General features: G+C 45.4%; 3 protein-coding genes across 3 annotated transcripts; 2 read left to right on the top strand and 1 right to left on the bottom strand.

The window, feature by feature from the left end:
* Positions 1–457: 457 nt before the first annotated feature.
* LOC133926586 (U-box domain-containing protein 40-like) lies at positions 458–2,359 on the bottom strand. The gene has a single exon (XM_062372593.1). It carries the CDS (start codon positions 2,262–2,264, stop codon positions 705–707), a length of 1,560 nt encoding a protein of 519 aa, XP_062228577.1. The 5' UTR covers positions 2,265–2,359; the 3' UTR covers positions 458–704.
* Positions 2,360–10,383: 8,024 nt separating this feature from the next.
* Positions 10,384–11,786, top strand: LOC133925838 (putative DNA glycosylase At3g47830). The gene is made up of 2 exons (XM_062371587.1): positions 10,384–10,835; positions 10,936–11,786. The coding sequence occupies exons 1-2, from the start codon at positions 10,509–10,511 to the stop codon at positions 11,176–11,178; spliced, it is 570 nt and encodes a 189-aa protein (XP_062227571.1). The 5' UTR covers positions 10,384–10,508; the 3' UTR covers positions 11,179–11,786.
* A 2,936-nt stretch (positions 11,787–14,722) lies between these two features.
* LOC133926584 (chaperone protein dnaJ 16-like) lies at positions 14,723–19,456 on the top strand. The gene is made up of 12 exons (XM_062372592.1): positions 14,723–15,083; positions 15,405–15,528; positions 15,603–15,685; positions 15,777–15,888; positions 15,963–16,067; positions 17,516–17,566; positions 18,031–18,117; positions 18,205–18,313; positions 18,394–18,542; positions 18,639–18,692; positions 18,762–19,048; positions 19,134–19,456. The coding sequence occupies exons 1-11, from the start codon at positions 14,920–14,922 to the stop codon at positions 19,041–19,043; spliced, it is 1,320 nt and encodes a 439-aa protein (XP_062228576.1). The 5' UTR covers positions 14,723–14,919; the 3' UTR covers positions 19,044–19,048; positions 19,134–19,456.
* The last annotated feature ends 1,256 nt before the right edge of the window (positions 19,457–20,712 follow it).

Genomic DNA, 20,712 nt, shown 5'->3' with positions numbered 1-20,712 from the left:
TGTGTGAAACCTGAAACATTCGTGAAACTTGTTGCGCTGCTGAAAGTTAAATGTAACATCTGACAAGCTACCCACGATTGAAATGTTATTCTGTCAGCTGGCAGCTTACTTTAAATTTCTATGTAAGTATAGAAACAATCATGTGATTAGATTATCTGTGCCAGAGTTGACTTCTACCTAGTTGGCCCAGCAGCCCCGTCATCGATTGCTATTGTATGGTTAGAAAATGAGCCAATAGACCAACATTTTCAAGTCCAGAAATGAATTTCAATTCACCATTGCGCCTTTCTGAGTCATAAGAAGACAGTTTTATTCATGCAAAATGTGCTACCAAGACAATATTTGTTCCTGAAAAGCAACTGAAATCTCAATGTATGTTAGCTCTTTCACGGCATGCGTGAAGACAAGCTCAAGAACATTAAGGTCTGCATAAGGTCAATCTGATACTGGTGTCACAAACACACAACACTATTCTTTTTTCTAATCTCAATTACAGTTGTAGTAATTCGGTGACAAGGGATTAACATCTGCACAAATCCAATAAAATTACACTTCAATTCGAACAAAAGAATTTACCTTGCAGTTATACAGCACAAGAACTCCAGATGTAATTACCGAACAATATTGCTAGCTATGGCAAATACAGTTCCAGAGACTTGAGGAACAGAACAAAACAGCATGAAGAAACGAAGACTTTGACTTTTTCAGAACTGGGTGGTGTTTGACCCGGACGGCCCGGCGTAGTTGCTCCGGTGCGGCGGCCGCCGGATGGACACGAGCCCCTCCGACACGACGCTCCTGTCGTCCCACTGCCGCCCGAGCAGCCCGGCGGCCGTAACCGGCGCCTCGTCGTCCTCCCCGCACATGGCCCGGAGCGTCCGCCGCGCCATGTCCCGCCCCACCCTGCCGTCACCCTCGGCCACCGGCTGCAGCGCAGCCTCGACGCCGGCAGCGCGAGCGAGCCCGCGGAACCTCAGGCTGCCCCGGCTCATCCCGTATAGTGTTGATATGCAGTACTCCTCCTCCGCGCTCCCCGGCGCGGCGGAGCCATTGCGCATCAGCCTGACGATTGCGGCCACCGCGCCGCCGTCCATAAGGGCCGCGCGCCCGTCCGGGCAGCCGGCCAGGTTCGCCAGGATCATCACGGCCAGCTTCCGCAGCTTGGCGGCATCGGCCTCGTTCGCGCGGTCCCGCACCTCCGCCGCGGCGAGCAGCGTCCGCACGGCCCCCGGCGCGCGCGCGATCTTGGACCGGTTCATCCCGGAGAGGGAGACGTGGTACAGCGCCATCCCGGCCTCGCGCCGCGCGCGGTACCCGACCATGGCGCTCGCGAACAGTTCTAGCAGCGGCGGGATCGCGCCGAGCACGCCGATGGCCGCGCGGTTCTCGTCCTCCACGGCGAGGCTGTACATCGCCCCGGCGGCGTGGTCGCGCGCCTCCGGGTGGCCGCCGCGGAGCACGTCCACCAGCGGCGACACCGCCCCGGACCGCACGATCCGGACCTTGTTCTCGGGCTCCAGGGACAGGTTGACCATCACCGCCGCCGCGTTGACCTGGACGTCGGCATCCGCGGACAGCAGCATCGGGCGGAGCGCGGCGAGGAGGCGCGGGGTGCAGAGCTGCCCCCTCACCTCCCTGTTCTCCCGAGTCGCCTGCCGCAGCGACGCCATAGCCGCCGCCAGCTCCGCCGGACTAGCGCCCTCCGCCGCGAGAACCGCCATGATCTCCTCCTCCAGAGAACCGCCCGTCCGCATGGGCTCCTGCACGAAGTCTTCGGCACCGGTGCTTCGTCTCCTTACGCGAACGGAGGTTGCGGCCTGCTGCGGCGGGCGGTTCAACTGCAAACTCGGCTGCTCCTCCTGCTGCGGCATGAGGCGGCGGACGATGTCGTGGGCGGTGTCGAGGGAGAGCGGGGCGGGGTGGGGCAGCGCGAGGCGGTCGCACCAGTTGAGGATGGCGGTGCGGAGCGCGACGTTGGGGACGAGGACGAGCGGGGAGGAGGAGGAGGCTGACGAGGATAGGTCGGCGGTGACGGCGGGCGGGGAGAAGGCGAGCGCGGAGCAGGCCTGGATGCAGGCGCGCTCGAAGATCTGGCCGGGCGGGACGACGACGGGGTCCGCCATCAGCGTGCCGGAGATGGGGCAGAGGAACTCCGCCGGCGGGTCGGTGGTGAACGACGACGAAAACGCAGGTTGGGGAGGGGCGGAAGTGGCCGTCACCGTGGACGGCGGTCCCCACCGCGGCTGGCCGGTGCGCATGGCCATGGGCTCGGGTCAAGAGCGTCTCAGCTGTCGCTGCTGCGTGATTAGGCAGTTGCGCGAGTCGTGGGTTTTTAGCGCGAGTCGTCACTCGCCATCGCTTCTTCGGACGCGTTATTGGCTACACGGTTAAAAAGAAAAAATAAGGCGGATGCTATTTGTGAGACCCATTTTTTTTTTTTGGCGCAATGAATCTGAGCCATCCGATTTTAATCTAACAGTTCACATCTTTTCTTGTGCCTCTTGTCTCTATCATACTGTTTTTCTTCTTGTTTTGCCCGTGAATCTCTACCCCCATGCTGTCCACCTCCTCCCGTCTCCACCGATGTTCCCACCGTCGGATTAGCGCCCACTGTCCGTCATCACGCTAACCAATACATTTTTGCGCTCTTCTGCCGTCAACCCACCTATCGCTCGTGGCGTCGACGCCATCGCCGGTGCCTCGCCGCCGCCACAACCTCCCTCTAAACCCAGCACCTGGTGAACCCATCCACTCCAAACCCTAACCTCGTTGTCAACTAAACTCACATGCTCACACCGGTGTCTGAGAGATGATCTTATTTTTAGGCGCCAAAAATTTAGGAAGAGTGTGAAAAAATAAAACCCCTCGAACTAATTTCAAAAGTTTAGTTTCATGACTTAAAGATCATCAATCCATTCGCAATCCAAGATTTGCGACCAGAGGTGGATCCACTGGCGAAGGGAGCGGAAGGGGCTCAAGCCCGCCTACCCTATTTAATGTCCTAGATCTGTCACTGTTTATGGCTATATTTTCTCTAATATATAAGCCTAATTCAGAATCGCAACTGAATTGAGCGTCATATCCCAAAGTTTGGGGTTTTAACGGGTCTCGGAAGACTAATTCGAGTCTTTCGGCCCTTCGAATTTGCTTTAATTTCAAGCTGGACAACTTGCCGAAGAGCCACGGAATTTGCTGACGCTGACGGTTGCAGGCAGCTCGTGGCATCCAAGACTGCAAGGCACGTCCACAGACAGAGAGAGAAGCATCCATCGATCCAAACAGGTCAAACAAATCTCCTTAGGCCTCATTTGGAACGTGAGATTTTTTTTTCGAACCTTGCGTTTTTCTTACGAAATTGTATTGATTCCTATAAAATTCCTGAGTTTCAAAGCAGCTCTAGATTTTAACTTGCTTTAAGATTTTCTCCATGTCTTTTCGGCCACACTGTATGGATCACTGCGACGGATCAGAAGTACTCCTAAACTTTTTCGAAAAAAATGTTCCCTTGAGATTTAATCAAACTTTTGAGTTTTGAGACATGATCAGATGGTCCAGTGCAAGGCCAAGATTTCAGGAAAGCGAAGCACACACTGGAATCTGGTTTCAGGGTGACTCCCTAACCACCTTTTTGGAAGGAAGAAAAGAGGAATCAGTAGCCAGAACCAAGTGTGCAATCAAGGTTCTGCAGGATCTGCGCTAGCTACAAGTTCTTCAGGCAGTCTGTTCCTGAGTTTAAGCAATCTTCTGCCAAGTTTCTTGCATTGTACAAACAACTTCTTGTGTTTTATTATTAGGGTCTGTCTCCTTCTAAGTGTATGAAATCATGCATTTGTCTCAGTTAATTTTTTGGACCATTAGATTTGGATCCAACGGTCCACATCTAAAGTCTCATCCCTTGCCAACGAGTTCTTCTTGGACTCTGGCGCATACTTCTTCCACCCCATTCGCCCCTACCACCCCTATCAGCTATGACGGCACCACCATCCTAGAGCCATCGCCCTCAACCGCCGCCACCACTAACCACTTGACTTGTGATGCCCCCGCCGATCTTTACTGGGCAACCGCCCGCCACCACTGCCAATTCAGCCGGCCTCCCTGGCCATCCCTCTAAAACCGTTGGAGCAAGTTAATCCCTACTCAAACCCTAAATCCTCAAATCCCTGACACATATCCCAATCCTAACCTCGAGTTCCGCTAATATCGTGCTTACTCATGAGCAAGATGAGTTCCGCTGGAATCTAACTTCGAGTGGGATGTTCTCGGTGAAATCTCATTATCTTGCCTTAGTGCATTGTGATATTCCAAATATTAACAACCAACTGTGGAAACTAAAGGTGCCTCTCAAAGTTCGAATCTTCCTTTGGTACTTATGTCAAGGTGTTGTTCTCACTAAAGACAATTTGGCTAAGCGGAATTGGCAAGGTAGTAAGAGATGTTGTTTTTGTCACCATGAAGAGACAATTAAACATCTTTTTTTCGAATGCCGTCTCGCCCGTACCGTTTGGTCTATTATTCAATCGGCTTCAGGACTTTTCCGACCACGCTGTGTATCTCATATGTTTGATACCTGGTTAAATGGTATTAGGAAGGACTTGAAACCGAAGGTCCTGCTAGGGGCGGCGGCTGTATGCTGGTCGCTTTGGTTATGCAGGAATGATATGGTTTTTGACAAAAGATATATTTCATATCCTTTGCAGGTTGTCTACCTATGTACACACTGGCTCCGTACCTGGGCAATTTTGCAGAAGCCAGATTCTCGGGCCATGGTTATGGAGGCTTGTCAGTATTTGGAGAGGGTGGTCAAGGATTGTTTTATCCAGGTGTATGGGTGGCGGCCTAGATGGCCAATCGGGTCGTCATAGCATCTCTAGTCTATGTTGGTTTTAGTGTCTTTGTCTTTTGTTTTGGCTGTGTGCACTTTTTGCAGAGGCCGGAAGGTTTCTCAGACTTATTGTATCACCTGGATGTAATTCTCTGAGAGTAATAAAATCTTCCTTTATCGAAAAATATCCCAATCCTAACCTCTAATTCCTGCAAAATGTAGTTAAAATTTATTTGAAGGCATTTGCAACATCTCAAACAATTGATATGTAGCAAAACTGTTATTATTAATGAAAATTATAAGGTATGAGCCTCCCCTACAGACTTTCTAAAAAAAAGACTGTGTCACAATCGTTCATGCATCTTGGTGCCTCAGAAAGAAATGCCATGCCATCTTTTCTTGATAACTTCCCTTGTAATGGAGGCATGGTAGTGACTGGTGACTTGCTACCTGCAACAGCCAGAGGAATTTGAGATTAAAAATGTGGCAATAGCAAGGGGCCAGTTCGTGGCATAATTCGAGCTGGGAAAAAGAGTAATCTGAAGGGATCCGAACAGCTGGTCTAGCTTAGCTGCATGCATGACTTGTTCAGCAGTGACCTCACCGGCGAGCGGCTGCTGTCGTCAGGGCGGATTCCGGTCACATGGTGCCTACGATATCGACAGAGAGAGGCAGCGAACTATGGAATGTGTATTGTCTGGTCGTACCACACACATGAATACACAATTGCTCGATCGGGTCCTTGTCCTCACAGGCATTGCGTACATGTAGTGCAGGAAGAAACCTTTGTCTGGATCCATGGAGTGCATCTTTCCCTCATCTCTTTCTAACGACGGATACGGCTACTTGCAATTGACAAAAAGTGTTGTTAATTCTCTAAATATTGGGCCTAATTATGTACTGATACTCGTACTACGACTGCATTGTCCTTTCTCTAGTCCTTATACTAGTTTTTTTTTTATATAAATAAAGATTTATTAACTCTCATCATCATATCAAGATGATACAAACTCAAAGAGTTTTCTCCTGATTTTTACATAGCTCAGATGCACACATCCGAATAAAAGAAAAAAGAAAAGGCAGCAAAAACATAAAACCGGAGTGCCGGGAAGAGTAATGATCCAACTCGTGGCATAAGGAGGAGCATCTATTTTCTGTTGACCAACAACAAACAGATTATGCATTCTGTCTCTTTCTGGCTGATAAAAATACTCTTCTTCTGATCCAACATCTCGTCGTGCTGAGACGGATCTACGCATCAACGAACGGTCTCTGAATTCTGATGCTACCGCCTGGGGCTGTGCACTGAAGTCTCTGGACAGAGAATTCTAGCGTCTGTCTCCGAGCTGTCCTTTGCAAGAGCACTGAGCTAGCAGTTGAGGTTACTTTGCTGCAGAAATATACGTATATGCGAGGATATGTATGCCAGAAGGTAGGAGTCGAAGGTGATTAAAATTTAATCAGGCTCCAAATGCTAGGGAGTGCGAGGTGAGAATGATTCTAGAGATCAATGTTTCTTCGGTTCTTGATAACCTATGTTCAGTCGAGACTTTCGGTACAACTCCTTACGGTTCGTCAGTTGTAACCAACTGCGTATGTTATACAGATACTGCGGCCAAAGTCAAGAATGAGGGAGCTAATGTTCCTTCATCGTATGCTCTGGGGTTAAAAATGTTCCTTTTGAATTGCTACAAAAGGGCATCATTTGGAGAATTGGAAATGGAAGGAAAGTTGGTGTATGGCGTGACCCATAGATACTCCAAGGTGCTTCACAACGCCCAAATTTCAGATCAAGGACGTTGTAGGTATACTCGGGTAGCCAGCTTTTTGGATGAAAGAGGTGCATGGAAGGAGTTATTAAGATAACATTTCTTGTCAGAAGACATGGAGTTGATAATGAAAATTAAAATGTCACTGAGCGAACTCCCCCACGTCGCCCGCTCTGGCGACTCGGGGGGCGACTAGACCACAGCCGAACTCCCCCCCAAAACCGTGCTAGTTCCGGCCGTCGCTGGCCCCGGCGGCCAGTGGCGGCTTCGAAGCCGGGCCGCCGCGGTCTCCCCCCTTCCCCTCCAGCCCTTCCCCACCTCCCCCTCCCCTCTCCCCCTCCCCTGCCCCTTACGCGCGCCCTCCTGCTCCGGTCAGATCCACCAACGTTGTTGTTACCTCCGGCCGGATCTGCGTGGTGGAGCTCTTGCCGCGCGGTGCTCTCCAAGCCGAGGCTCGCTCTGCGTGTTGTCATGCGGCCGATCTACTCTCCTGGGCGGTTCTGCACGTCTCCTGGCCGGAGCCGCGCGGTGGAGCTCTTGCCCGATCCCCTCCACGTCTCCAAGCCGGATCTGCACGTCTCCTGGCTGGAGCCGCGCGGTGGATCTGCTCTCTAGGCCAGAGCTCGCCCTGCGTGTTGTCGTGCGGCCGATCCGCACGATAGTACCACTCCTTGCTGATTTGGGGGCGGGCTGCTGCCCTGCTGCTCCATCCAGCCTGCTCAGCATGCCCTGCTGCTCCATGCTGGCCTTGTTGCTGTGGCTCCTATGGCTGGTCTGCTCCTTAAGCCAATATGATACTTTGGCCGGTTGCGGCCTCCAATGCTCTTTGGCCGGACTTGCAGCGCTGTCGTCCTTCTCTGGTTGCCCCTTCTGGACGGGGATTTTCTTATGGTTCGCCTGCGGGCTTTCACAGCCTGGCGACCATGGTGGCCGGTGGTGGTTGTGGTGGTTGCCTTCTACCGGCGGGCATGGGCTGTTTGCTGCTGACCGGGGCTTCGTCCCCGGTCGTCCTTCTCTGGTTGTCCCCTTCTGGATGGGGATTACCGTGGTGGCCGGCATTGATTATTGTTCTACCCAGCGGTCGTGGGCCATTTGCTGCTGATCGGGGCTGCTGACCGGGGCTTCGTCCCCGGTCGTCCTTATCTGGTTGTCCCCTTCTAGACGGGGATTCCCTTCACCTTTCGACGCTTCGAGACAGTGGCGGTGCTCCGATGTCCCAGGACTCGTTCTAGTGGAGGTGCTAGCTAGGCGCTGCGCTGGCAGGGCAGCGTCGTTTGGTGAGGATGACGCTTGGCGGTCTGGTGCCGAGTGTATGCTGTTGGTGTGTCACCGGCTTGAGTTTGCCTAGCCGTGCCTAGTCTTTTGGTTGTCTAGGGGGTTGGGGTTCTTCTTCTTCTTCTTTTTCTTTTCTGTTTCTATGTTGCGCGGGAGCTGGGCTCCGCATGTTGTTTTGCTATGCTGTTAAGGTTTTTCGGGTCCAGTTTCCTTTATAAACTGGGCTACTTTTCCTTCTTAATACAATGACGTGCAGCTCTCTTGCGTGTTCGAGAAAAAAAAAACATCACCGAGACTTGAGGATGATTTTTGGTTTGGTATCTAGAGAAGACAGGAATATAAGAGTGCATATCACCTTGTTGTTGCTGATCATATTTGTGACCGGGCGATGGGTGCATCTAGTTCAAGACCGTCAGGTGAGAGGCTGGTGTAGAAACTTATCTGACAAACACTTGTGCCTCAGAAGATGAAGATACGTGTTTGGAAATTAATTTCAGGATTGCCAACTATGCTAAATAAGAAGAGACATTATATTGAAATGGTTGCAACCTGCCCAAGATGTGGTTTGACTGATGAAGACACCTTCCATGTTGTGGTCATATGTCCTAATGACCGTGCTGTTTGGGAAGCAATGAGAGAAGTTTGGAATTTTATCTGGAAGCATTTGTTTTAGAAATACAGGGCCGGAATGGTTGTTTGATTTACTAATCAGCATCTCTATTGAGAAACGTTGACATATGATCTTGATAATCTGGAGATATTGGCAATTGAGGAATGACACGACTCATGATAAAGCCAGCCCTCCTACTGAGGTTACAAGGAGATAATTATGCAGCTATCATGATTCACTGTTGCAGATCTAGCAAAATGATGGAATGGATCTATTGAAATGAAAGCATGTAATTGCCCAGGTTAACAGATTGTATTCAGAAACTGCTGGAGCAAGGCGGGACATGAGGATAGAACCATGGCCTCACCCAGACCAAAGATGGATTGTTGTCTCCACATATGGCTCCTTTCAACGGCTCTGGTGGTGCAAGGGTGGCCATAAGAGACTATACTAGGTAGATCTTGGTCTATGCTTGGAGAAACCTATTTAGGGTTTTGATGCATTAGAAGTTGAATTGTATGCTGGCATCGATGAATTATCACTTGCCATGAAACACACAAACTTGATAATTGTCCTTCAATCTAATTGCGAGGTAATGCTACGAACGTTGAGAAGCAATGAGATGGACAGATCAGAAGCTGCCTATCTCATTAGAGAAGTAAAGATGCTGATTTCAAGACATCGAGAGTATGAAGAATAGTCTTCACCAAAACAGGACTATAGATTTGTTAGCTATATTATTATTATTTTTGCTAGAGAAGGCAAGTGAATGGATGCTCTCCTATATAGTTATCTAGATTGTATTGCAGACATAGTTGATATGGATTGTAACGTAATAAAGCTATCGTATTTCTCACAAAAAAAAATTGTTCCTTTCGACACTCGAGTCGAGTGCGCTGGAAAAGCAGCAAAAGTAGCTTAGCTCGTCTCTTCCCAAAACAAAAAAGTTGAAGCTCAGTTAGGTCCAGGCTCCATTCAAACGGTAGTTTTTGGGGGCGAATGGTGCAATAGGCCCGGAAACAAGAGAATGGGAGTTTTTTATTTTTATATTTTTCTAATATTAATATTTAAATAAATATACTTTTTATAAAAAGATTTATAAGAATAGACGGCTATCGTTTTCTCATGGAGCTATTAGACTCAAAGAGAGAGCGGTAAGCACCCTAGTACCTTGATAGCGTCTTACCGCTCTTTGATAAGGCGGTTAGATCCTTGCCACCTCATTACAGGGTGGTAAGCCCTGTGTGAATAGTATTACTCTATTTATATATATTTTTATCATTTCATATGATATTTTTCTGTTTATTCAATTTGAAGGTGCAGTCAAGGGGTGTATATGTTTGAATTCAAATTGAATAAAAAGAAGAATATCACATAAAATGATACAAATACATAAAAATAGAGTATTACAAAGAGCTCACTTTTTCACCATATAGCCTAAGGCTGAAAATAATTTTAAAAATTAGTCCATCATATAAGAAGATATATTAGAAATTATTCCATCACATAAAAGTTATAAAAGCAATCATTTTTTGAGAATTTTAGTTTAAATTTAACACAGACTTTTTTAGTGAATCTAATTAAAATGGCTTACACATCGATTATAAAACACATAAAAAAGTTTTAAGATTTTTAGAGCAACAGAAAACCACTGTTTTGTACGGAGAAGATGGAAGGGCGAAACAGTTATATAAACAGTACTTCTAGCGCAGTACTGTTCATACAGGGTTTATCAGGGTAAGAACCTAACCGCCTTATGAGAAAACGATTACATTTATTTTTTAAATCTTTTCATCAAACATCTATTTATGTAAATATTAATGTTAGAAAATAAAAAATAAAAAAACTCAGAGAATGGTCCCTGTTATTCTGTCTCGGCCCAAAACGTTTCTGACGGCATTGCCTGCCCACGATCCATCACAAGGTTCAGGTCTCACTTTTTTCCCCAGCTCATCGGCTGAAGCCCAAATCCGGCCCAGTTTGCTCCTGCGTCAACTTCCCGCGCCTCGCCGGAGGCCGCCGCGACAGCAAGATGCCGCGCAAGCCCAAGCCAAAGACTCCCCCCTCTCCGGCGAGGCGGGACCCTTCGCCGGAACCCTACCCTTCTCATGGCTCCCCATCCCCGGCGCAATGCCTCGCCGTCCGCGACTCCCTCCTCGCCTTCCACGGCTTCCCCGAGGAGTTCGCGCCCTTCCGCCTCCTCCGCCTTGGCCGCTCGCCGGAGGAGGATAGCGGTGGCCCTCGGCCTCCCACTGTACTTGACGGGCTCGTTACCACCCTACTCTCCCATAACACCACCGACGCCATCTCCCGCCGCGCCTTCGCCTCCCTCAAGGCCGCGTTCCCCTCCTGGGACCAGGTGAGTTACCAGCGGCGAGTCGATGGCTGCCTGCCAGCGCCTCCAAGAAGCTCCCCCGCCTAAACGATCCCTTCCTTTTATGACTTGTTTCGTTCTGGAGGTGGTGGATGAGGAGGGGAAGAGCCTGGAGGACTCCATCCGCTGCGGCGGCCTGGCGGCGACGAAGGCGGCGAGGATACGGGCGATACTGAGGGGAGTAAGGAAGCGGAGTAGCAAGATTTGCCTCGAGTACCTGCGGGAGCTGTCTGTGGATGAGGTGAAGAGGGAGCTCTCGCAGTTCAAATGTATTGGGCCAAAGACCGTGAGTTTGATTTCTTATCTTCTTCTTTTCAGTTTTCAGTAAATCGAGTTTTCTGTTCAGGTTATTTGAGTTTTGCAACGTTTGATGCATGCCATGTTGAACTAACGACATTGCTTTTGATTTGTTGAAAAGAATGGCTAGTGCGAGGTTGTTGAATCTTGAACTTTGCACGGCAGTTAGCTGACGAGTGACGAGAGGCACGAGATGGTGCTTAAAGGGCAATGCAGGATTTTTTGTAGGGCTGTTCTCTACGCATTTAGCTTGAAATTCAATGTTTTCTGTGTGAAGGTTGCAAATGCGCATAAAAGGAGTATTTTTCATGCTATGGTTTAAAATAAAATAAAAACTTGATAAATTCCCATCATGCGTGTGATTGAAATGTCTAACAATGCGCATAAAAGGAGTAGTAAGTCTCCTATTTCAAGAAAAAAATGTAAGCCTTGCTCCTTGATGGAAGCAATTTATGTTTAAATTAGTGTGACTCAAATATTGATGTGGCTAGTGGTTGCCACCAACAATCAATTTGGTCTTGCAATGAATGGCCAACAGAAACAGGTGGCTGAAAGCTTGTCATGAAGGCTGCAAATGTGCATAAAAGGAATAATTTTTATGCTATGGTGCTAAAATGGGAAGGGGAAAAAACTCAAGAGACTCCACTTCTTGTGATTGAATTTTTTGCTGTTAAAAATAGTAAGTATTTTGTTTTAAGAAAAAGGTTGAGTAGTCCTGAGCCTTGATAGAAGCAAATTATGTTTAGATTGGCTGAACTACAATCTGCTTGTTTTGTTTAATGCCTTGTTTTTAGTTGGATGACTTCTTGTCATGGTAGGCTGCTGGACAAAGCAAGCACATATTTGATGCCTTTTCTGATATATGCATTTTATGACAGGTGGCATGCGTGCTGATGTTCCATCTTCAGAAGGATGATTTTCCAGTAGATACTCATGTACACGAATATTCATTTGTCCATTGTCATTGTCATATCTATTCTACACACTGGTTCAGTGTGCACCGTGTATATGTAACAAGGAATATATTTCTGCAAATAGGTACTCTGCATTACAAAAGCTTTGGGTTGGGTTCCTGCAACAGTTAGCAGGGAGAAGGCATACATTCATCTAAATAATAAAATTCCTGATGACCTGAAGTTTGATTTGAATTGTCTTCTTGTAACTCATGGGAAGCTTTGCCAATCATGTACCAAAAAGATGGGAGGCGAGAAAAGCAAGGGTCCCAAAGCTGCCTGTCCTCTAGCAAGTTACTGTTGTGTTCTTGGAGAAAAGCTTCAGCAATAGTTATGGTTTGTGACTTGTGATTAACAAGCTTCATCCAAAAATTGAGAAATTGTATACATCAAATACAATATGCTCTGTATTGCTGTTAACTCTCATTGTTTCATCATCCATTCTCTGATATAAGTTACTTTGCTTAACAAGTTACTTTCCTTCCAAAACTGCACAAATGCTGGTTGTTTAACATTGACATTTTTTAAGTGTAACACTTCTGCTGCATGCCTGCACTTTGGAGGTGGCTAATATAGGCATAAAACTTGTTATGGAAGAGGTTGACTCAATACTTGCTTATTGTGATGTAAAGGAAGTGCCAAAACGATGGTAACAGTTCTTGCATCACCAAATTTTGTGCTCCAAAGTATGTATTCTAAAAGGAGTTGATGAAATGTAACTGGGCTTTTTTTTACAATATTGCTTTCATCTGCTGCCTCAGACTTTATTTCATGAATGTTTCTTAATTATGTGTTCAAAGTTCAAACTTCGAGTTATTGGTGCTTGGGAAGTATGGTTCCTTTTTTTGTCGTGGACATTATAGAAGGAAAATCATGTCTTGTACTATAGCTGTTTGCTTATGCTGAACTTTTTAAATTGTTGCAAAATCACTCATGGCAATGTGAAATATGCATATCTAATTGTTGTAATGATCTATCGGACCATTACTGACATGTTATTTTCCTGTGTAGGCGTCATTAATGGCTATTGCTGTGTTGAGGAGAGGTTCTAGAACCTCCCAACAATGCTAGTGGTAAAAGGATATATGTTTATCTGCAACTTGCAGGTTCTATGAGAGGCAGAATGCATAGTTTCATCCTAATGTTTCAGGTTTTGTGATTGTGGAGCTTCCAGTTCTTTGGTGTCAGGCTACATCCCTACATGTAAAAACTCGTTACTACTTACTACCAACTAGAGAAGTTTCAATGAGAAGCAGAAGGATGAGACTGAAGACTTATCGAAAGATCTTGTTGATTATGGAATGAAGAAAAATGATGAACAGCATTTGCTATTCAGCAACTGACCTATTGTATGCACATTGTACCCTCAACTTTTGAATGCATGCAATGCGGTCTCTCATGGCTTGTGATTTTCAGAGCAAGGAGTAGCTGACAGTGTTAAAAAGGTTCTGCTGTGTTCGATTCACCTAGTGCTCTCAGTCTCCATGGGTGCAAGCTCAGCTGAGTTCTGCCGTTCTACCTGCTTGAAAAGGACGTTTTTGAGTTTTTGATGGGCAAGAGGTGGACCCTTGATGCGCACTTGGTACTTCATGCTTTGGAGCAGGGCAATGTGTATGTGCCATACCATACTCCCATGCGATGTGAGCGGCTTGCTTCGTGCTTACATGAAGGTAACTGCCGGCATGATCGCCTGCAACTCCAAGCTTCTCTGGGTTGTAGACTGTAGTGCACTCTCACAGGTTAATCTGGGAGCCTTGTGTTGCTGGGAACATCTGGTGTGAAAGCTGAGCGCTTTTTGGCCTTTTTTTGAGATGTAACCAGCACTTCGGAGTGCATCTTTAGCTTCTAATGAATCATAATCGACTATCATCTTTGCTTCAATTGATGAACATGGCATCAACTGAAGTGCAGTCAGATTACATTTATAGTAGTTTCAGTTCTGCTGCTTCAGAATGTCTGGGCAAAAAAATTGGGACAAGGTGCTTTACTGATGTCTTTTCTTTTCGTTTTCTTTTGAAGGTGTCTTTTCTTTTTGTTAGCTCCTGTCTGTTTCTCAAGAATCCTCAAGTGCAGGTCAGGTGCAGTGCAATGCAACCGTGGAAGTGCAGACAACGGGAAGTAAACAAAGAAGAAAGAACTGCAAGCTCCTGATTGATTACAAAATTACACTCCACGTAAACAAAAAGATCATGTCGTAGTGTGCAATCGCAGCTTAGTGGAGTGTAGTGACCTAAATAAGACACTAGCCAGTGGGCCCAGCATCTTAAATCCAACCAATCCGGACCCACCTGTCACTCATCCACCTGCCACCTGGACCCCGCAGACCAGAACGCAGGAAACAACAGCAGAGCCGCAGGAACTATCTCCCTTCTCTGACATGCGGGCCTGGCCAGACCAAGGCCCAACTGCCGTTCACGTCCAGCGGCAGCGGCGGGCCCACCGCCAGATCCTACCGCTACAGGCTTAACCGCCACACCCGCACATCGCATCCGGACCTGCACCCGGTGACTTCGTCTCTGACACGCGGGTCCCACGGGAAGTTGGCCCATGTGTCAGCGGCTACGTCACAGTACATTGCCTCCCAACGACTAGTTGATCTCGCCGCCGCGACTCCGGCGACAGGGGGGGGGGGGGGTTGTATCTGTAGCACCGTTGCAGCCGCCCCGTGTAGGTTCTCGTGAGTGCCGTGGGCGGCGGGTGTGATTTTAGCCGTACCCACCGCGGCGAGATCCGGGAGCGCGCGGCTGCAGTGCGGGGGGTTTCGGGTTTCGTGGTGGGTTGCTGCTGCCGGTTGAGGAGGAGGAGGAGGAGGGGCGGACATGGCGGGGTCGAGGTTCGGGTCGTTCAAGTCGGGGAAGGGGGACTCGGCCGCCTCCGCGGCGGGTGGGGCGGCGCAGAGGAGGGACCCGTACGAGGTGCTCGGGGTAGGGCGCAGCGCCACTGACCAGGAGATCAAGAGCGCATTCCGCCGCATGGCGCTCAAGTAAGGCCGCCACCTCTCGCTCAGATTTGGGCACTTGTGCTGCTTTTGTTATTGCTGTTTTTTTCGGGTCCCATTCGGCGTTTTGTGGAAATATTTCGTTCGAATTTCGTTCAGATTTCGTTCTACTTTCGTGCAGAACAGGACACATTTCAGGCGAATTCTGCGTGCTTGTTTACTGAACTTGTCGGCTATGTTTAGCCATTTCTATTTGCTTTCCTGTCTCGGTTTGGAACCATTTTTGTCTTAACATTGGTTTGTCTGCATAGCAGTAGCGTGGTGTAAGATTGAAGCACTCATTTCGGTGGTTCCTGTAAATTGCAGGTACCATCCGGATAAGAATGGCGATGGCCCTGTTGCATCAGACATGTTCCAGGAAGTCACATTCTCCTACAGCATCCTATCAGATCCTGATAAGAGGCGGCAGTATGATACATCAGGATTCGAGGTAATTCATGCATAAATTGGTGTGTTTTATTCCTTTGTTTGAACATTTTATGGAAACTTTTGCATTATGTTCAGGCCATTGAATCCGATAGCCAGGAATTAGAGCTGGACCTATCGAGTCTCAATACTGTAAACACCATGTTTGCAGCTCTTTTTAGGTAAAACTTGTAAACGATGTAATAATTCTTTTAATTATTTACTAGCATGTATTACGCTGTAGTTTTGATTGTGTTTGTGCAATGTATGTAGTAAGCTTGGTGTGCCAATTAAAACAACTGTTTCAGCGACAGTTTTGGAGGAGGCATTGAATGGTTCGGTTATGGTTTCTCAGCTCCAGCTAGGAAAGTCAGTGCAGAGGAAGGTTGGCAGCCAGTTGTCCACAATGTTCTTTTTTCCTTTTTAATAAGTAAATGCTTAATTGTCGCATGTGGCCAGGTGGAAAAGCAATCAGCTCATTTCTATTCTGTGGACATAACAGAAAAACAAGCTAAAATGGGGCTAGTTTGTCGCGCGCACTCAACTGATAAAAGTAAATTCAAGGTTTGTTCATGTCTGCAATTTTTTTTCTTATCTGCACTATTTAAGTAAATTTCATGTGGTCCTAGTGTTCCATATATTCTTTGTTTGCTTTTACTAATATTTACCTTTTCTAGCTTTATACCTGTATTCTTGTGGAATAAAGCTATTCATTTTCAGCAATAAGCAAATTGTCCTTCGTTTGGTGAAAATTGTGTATGTTTCTGCATTGTGAGTTTGTGACACTAACAGACTAGCATCTAATCCACACAGTTGCATGGCCAGATACTATATGTGGATACTTTATCTAACATGGAGTTATATTAATCATGGAATACTAAGTCAACGACTTATTGTATGTGTAAAATTTAAAGCATATTAATTTCTTGTACCAACAATGGTTGAAATGGGTTGGAACCTCAATTGGCGTGCCTTTTTTCTAAGCTGACCTCAAATGGTGTGCTGGCATAGGGAGATTGAGTTAGATGTTCTGTCTACCCTGTAGAGCATGTTTAGAATGAAGTGCAGGGTTATGTTGTGAATCTCTATCTATATAAACAAATTTAAAACAATTTGTGGGATTCAGCGGATCTCGATAATATTAAAATCAGAGGGGAAAAAAGAGGAAATTCTTTCATTAATTGAGAGGAAATCTGCACCGTTTTTTTTTGTAGGGCCAAACTATAATGATGTGGATTTATTAGAGCTGTTTTAGTTGTATAACAAATAGAACAATATTTTCAATCAAAGCACAGGCATTAGATATTTATAGCAACTACAATTTTATTTTCAAATCTAGCTGCATGATTGCGCAGGCTATTTGGCTACTTTGCAACTAATGCCGTGCTATGTCTCAAGCTTTAACTCTGTAACAGGCTTTGTGGTAGTTGTTAAGTAACTTATACTGGTTTTTGTCTATGAAGTCAGGAGTTTACTAGGTCTTCGGATGTATGTCCACAAAAGTGTGAGCGAAGCTTTAGTAAACTTGAGAAAGTTCCCATGTTATTTTTCTATACCATATTCTGGTGAATCTAGTTTTATTGTTGCACAAACAGATATCGTCTTTAAGCTGAGTTTCTTTCATTTTAATATGATGTGGCTGTTCATAAAATTTATGGCGTGACTTGCTACCTCTGTTCCAAAGTAGATATCATGTTAGATATCAACACTGTCTCCAGTGCATAGCTCTGACCATTATATGATAGTAAAAATAATAAAAGCTACTGTAATGATTTGGAAATGTTTTTTTAATGGCAAATACGCTAATATCATTTCTATGAGACAAATCTAATACTTTACAATTTGTTAAAGCATTTAAGTTTTGACTGCACTCATTCTAGAAGAACTATTGGAATGGATGCACTACTTAACATACAAGGCATTTTCTCAATTGAACTACATATCAATTGTTCCATACTTATCTTTTTTTTCCTTATATGTATATTCATAAATTTTCTTTCCTTCATTTTAAGTTGCTTTATTTTGAGCTCGAAGAAAATGGTGGGCTGAGTCTTGCACTGCAGGTATGTGTACCAGCTTCTCTCCTTTTCTTTTGTTCCTAACTTGTTCCCAATAAAAATAAAAGGAATGTGTAAGAATCCTATTTTTGTATAAATAAATATAAATTTAGTTTTTGTACAACACACCGAGAAAAAGAGTGCTGTTACACATTACTGTCAGTAAAGTAACTCAGGTAGTTTATTCATGTTACTAAGATTTATTTTGTGTACCCTCGCAAGAAAAAAAGAATTATTATTTTGTAGTTCCAGTTATATGACTCTAGACATGGCGCATCATAGCACCATTATTGCACCTTCTTTGATAAGTTTTAGGATCATACTAGAGTTACTGTAAGAATGTAATACCATGTTGAGTCAATACGTTTCATTTTGATGACTTTCATTTCATCCAAGATGCGAGCAAATAAATTGTTAAGATTATGTGTCATGGCTTGTATGTATTTCACCTAATGTGCAGCCTGTTGCAGGAAGACTGTGTAAAGACTGGGAAAGTTACTTCTGCAGGGATGTATTTTCTTGGCTTTCCTGTGTACCGTTTTGAACAAAATAACTCAGTGAGTTTACAAAATTGGTTGGGTTTTTTGATCTCCAAGTGATTCTTTTGTGGATCTTTCCCCTTTATAAGCTCCAATAACTTTCAGGCAGCTGCTGCAAAGGATTCGGATGGTGCATTCTTTAAAAGATTGGATAGCTTTCAACCATGTGACATACATGAACTGAAACCTGGAACCCACTTTTTCGCTGTCTATGGTATATCACTTTATTCATTGTTGCAGTGCTAATTAATTGAGGCAATGTGAAACTTCTTAAAACTCTATTACTTCTCTCAGGTGACAATTTCTTTAAGAGCGCAAGTTATACTATAGAGGTGGTGTGTGGTGAATCTTTCCCTGCCGAAAAGGAGATGCTACAAAGTGTGGAGGCAAAGATACTTACAAAACGAGCCGAGCTGTCCAAATTTGAGTCAGAGTATAGAGACGTATGTGCTTGAGTCTTCTTCTATTTTCCCCATCATGTTCTTTCTTTGTATATCTGGTGTTGAAGGGCATTGTTTTTCAAATACTGAGATTTTTAGGTTTTGGCAAAGTTCACTGAGATGACCAGCAAATACACACAAGAAGTGCAAATGGTATATCTGATTTTTAAGCATAGTCATTTTGCACTTCCTACAATGTTCTTAACTCAGGGCCTTTTGTAGATCGACGAGCTTCTGAAGGAAAGGAATGAGATCCATGCTTCCTATACCAACAATCCACCTCTAAAACGGAGTTCCAGTAGGAATAAAGCGAAATCACCTTCAAAAGTGCCCAAAGGCGATTCAGAAAAGCATCATCAGAAGGAAAAGAAAGTGAAGGATCACTGCATGGAGGGATACGGGAGTGAGGATGATAATTCAAGCGAAAAGAAAACCAAAGAGCGGTTCCCAAGGAAGAAATGGTTAAACATTCCTTTCAAAATTGACAGGAGAAGGCCATGCTGAGCAATGTATTTTATGCCCTGTAGCTATTCTATCGTGTTTACGCATTATCTGCAGTTGAACTCACCTTTCTTCATTTTTGATGTTTTGTAGGTGATCCCCTTCATAGTAACACTCAACTGAAGTACAGAGCATTTTCACTCCCCATGCTGCTACCATCCTTCTTGTGGTACCCAATTATTTCCTGTAAAGATCACGTGCGAGCCTGAGAATTGAGAAATTATGTAACATAATTTTTTTTAGCTTATATTCTGAAGCCCATACTGGCCAGTGGCCACTCTTAGCTTTGGATTCAAAAGGGTCCCATTCCCTGATGTGACGACGAGAGGAGCATTTGTAGCTTGTAAGGTTATATATGATGTGAACCGTAGTCTGAGTATATACTCGTTGTCCAAAAATGCTTATGATTGTGTCAATTGCATTGATTGCCTGCTGTAAATAAAACTTCCCTGGTGTAAATACAACATTTCCCCCCCCCCCCCCCCTCTCATTAGGCACATTGCTGATGCATGCATGCTAGTTGATGCTAGGGTATTTAGAAACAGTACATATAGCTACGGTGCGGTTTGTGTAAACCTCTGCAAGTAAAGGAATGCTGCCTTCATTGATGATCAGTGTGGATCCAGAATAAAAACGACATGGGTTCCAGGCTAGTTTGTTAACAATCCGGTGTTCTACTTGTAGAAACGGATCATATGTACTCGTTATTGCGACTGTACTGGTTAGGGTTTTAGCAGAAGTATCATCAGGATTATCAAGCTAAGTACAAGATCAACATACAAGATGACATGATGTTTTTTAACAAGGTTCGGTCAAGTTGTCTACATTCTCGGGGTATAATTACGGATGCCTTCTATTTAAAGGCTCGTAATTAGGAGTTCGAATACAACTCTAATCCTAGTTTCCATCCAATTATAACTAAAGTCTATCTCTAACCTACTATGTACATATATTCGACACATATTTCAACAGTACTCATTATCATCGGTTTATTTTTTAGATTGATGGCTCAAATAGTCTGTTACAGTGAATTTTAATACAGTAGTTTCTTCAAAAGATCTGCTACAATACATGTGCTACTGTTTATGCTAATCTAGACCGTTGAAAGCACATATGACAGTTAAGTTGCAGTCACACTAACAATTGCACAGAACTGGATCCCCTACTTACTAGGTTATAGAGCTATTATATATGATAGAGTATTAGAAAATAAAAATTTAACGGGTATCCTATGGACACTTTCCTTTAATTTCATGAGATTTCAAGAGATGCAGGTTGGAACAAAAAAATTTAGAGATCTGCCTTCACGGCTTGAGATGCCATTGACTCGGCTGGGCCGAACTCTGAAGTGAGCGCCGAACGAAACCTCTCCCGGTCTCTTGTGTTAATTTCTCGTGCTTAATCTTGATCAATCTCATTATTTCAGCTCCAGTGGAGTCACACTTCACGTCAGATCGTTCCATTTGCGTGCTTCGTGCAGTTACAAAACCACACAGATCAGAGAGTCATCAAACCTATTTTCTGGTCACGGCGAAGACCACGGCGACAACGGCCACGAAGAAGATCGCCATTGGTTCTGGTCATGAACCGCTGCGAGGCAGCCATGAGACCTCTCTCATGGATGGGGCGTTCGCCGCCGGCCACCGTGCTTCCTTCGGCTTCCTCGAAGAGG

The sequence above is a fragment of the Phragmites australis genome, chromosome 8 (assembly GCF_958298935.1).
Source record: "Phragmites australis chromosome 8, lpPhrAust1.1, whole genome shotgun sequence".
Taxonomy (NCBI): Eukaryota; Viridiplantae; Streptophyta; class Magnoliopsida; order Poales; family Poaceae; genus Phragmites; species Phragmites australis.
The sequence above is the reverse complement of the archived record's forward strand: the minus strand, read 5'-3'. Positions and strand labels throughout refer to the sequence as shown.

Coding starts and splice junctions, on each gene's coding strand:
- LOC133926586 (XM_062372593.1), bottom strand. CDS start 2,264: ATGGCCATGCGCACCGGCCAGCCGCGGTGGGGACCGCCGTCCACGGTG.
- LOC133925838 (XM_062371587.1), top strand. CDS start 10,509: ATGCCGCGCAAGCCCAAGCCAAAGACTCCCCCCTCTCCGGCGAGGCGG. Junction 10,836..10,935: donor CGTTCCCCTCCTGGGACCAG/GTGAGTTACCAG, acceptor TTCGTTCTGGAG/GTGGTGGATGAGGAGGGGAA.
- LOC133926584 (XM_062372592.1), top strand. CDS start 14,920: ATGGCGGGGTCGAGGTTCGGGTCGTTCAAGTCGGGGAAGGGGGACTCG. Junction 15,084..15,404: donor TTCCGCCGCATGGCGCTCAA/GTAAGGCCGCCA, acceptor TGTAAATTGCAG/GTACCATCCGGATAAGAATG. Junction 15,529..15,602: donor ATGATACATCAGGATTCGAG/GTAATTCATGCA, acceptor CATTATGTTCAG/GCCATTGAATCCGATAGCCA.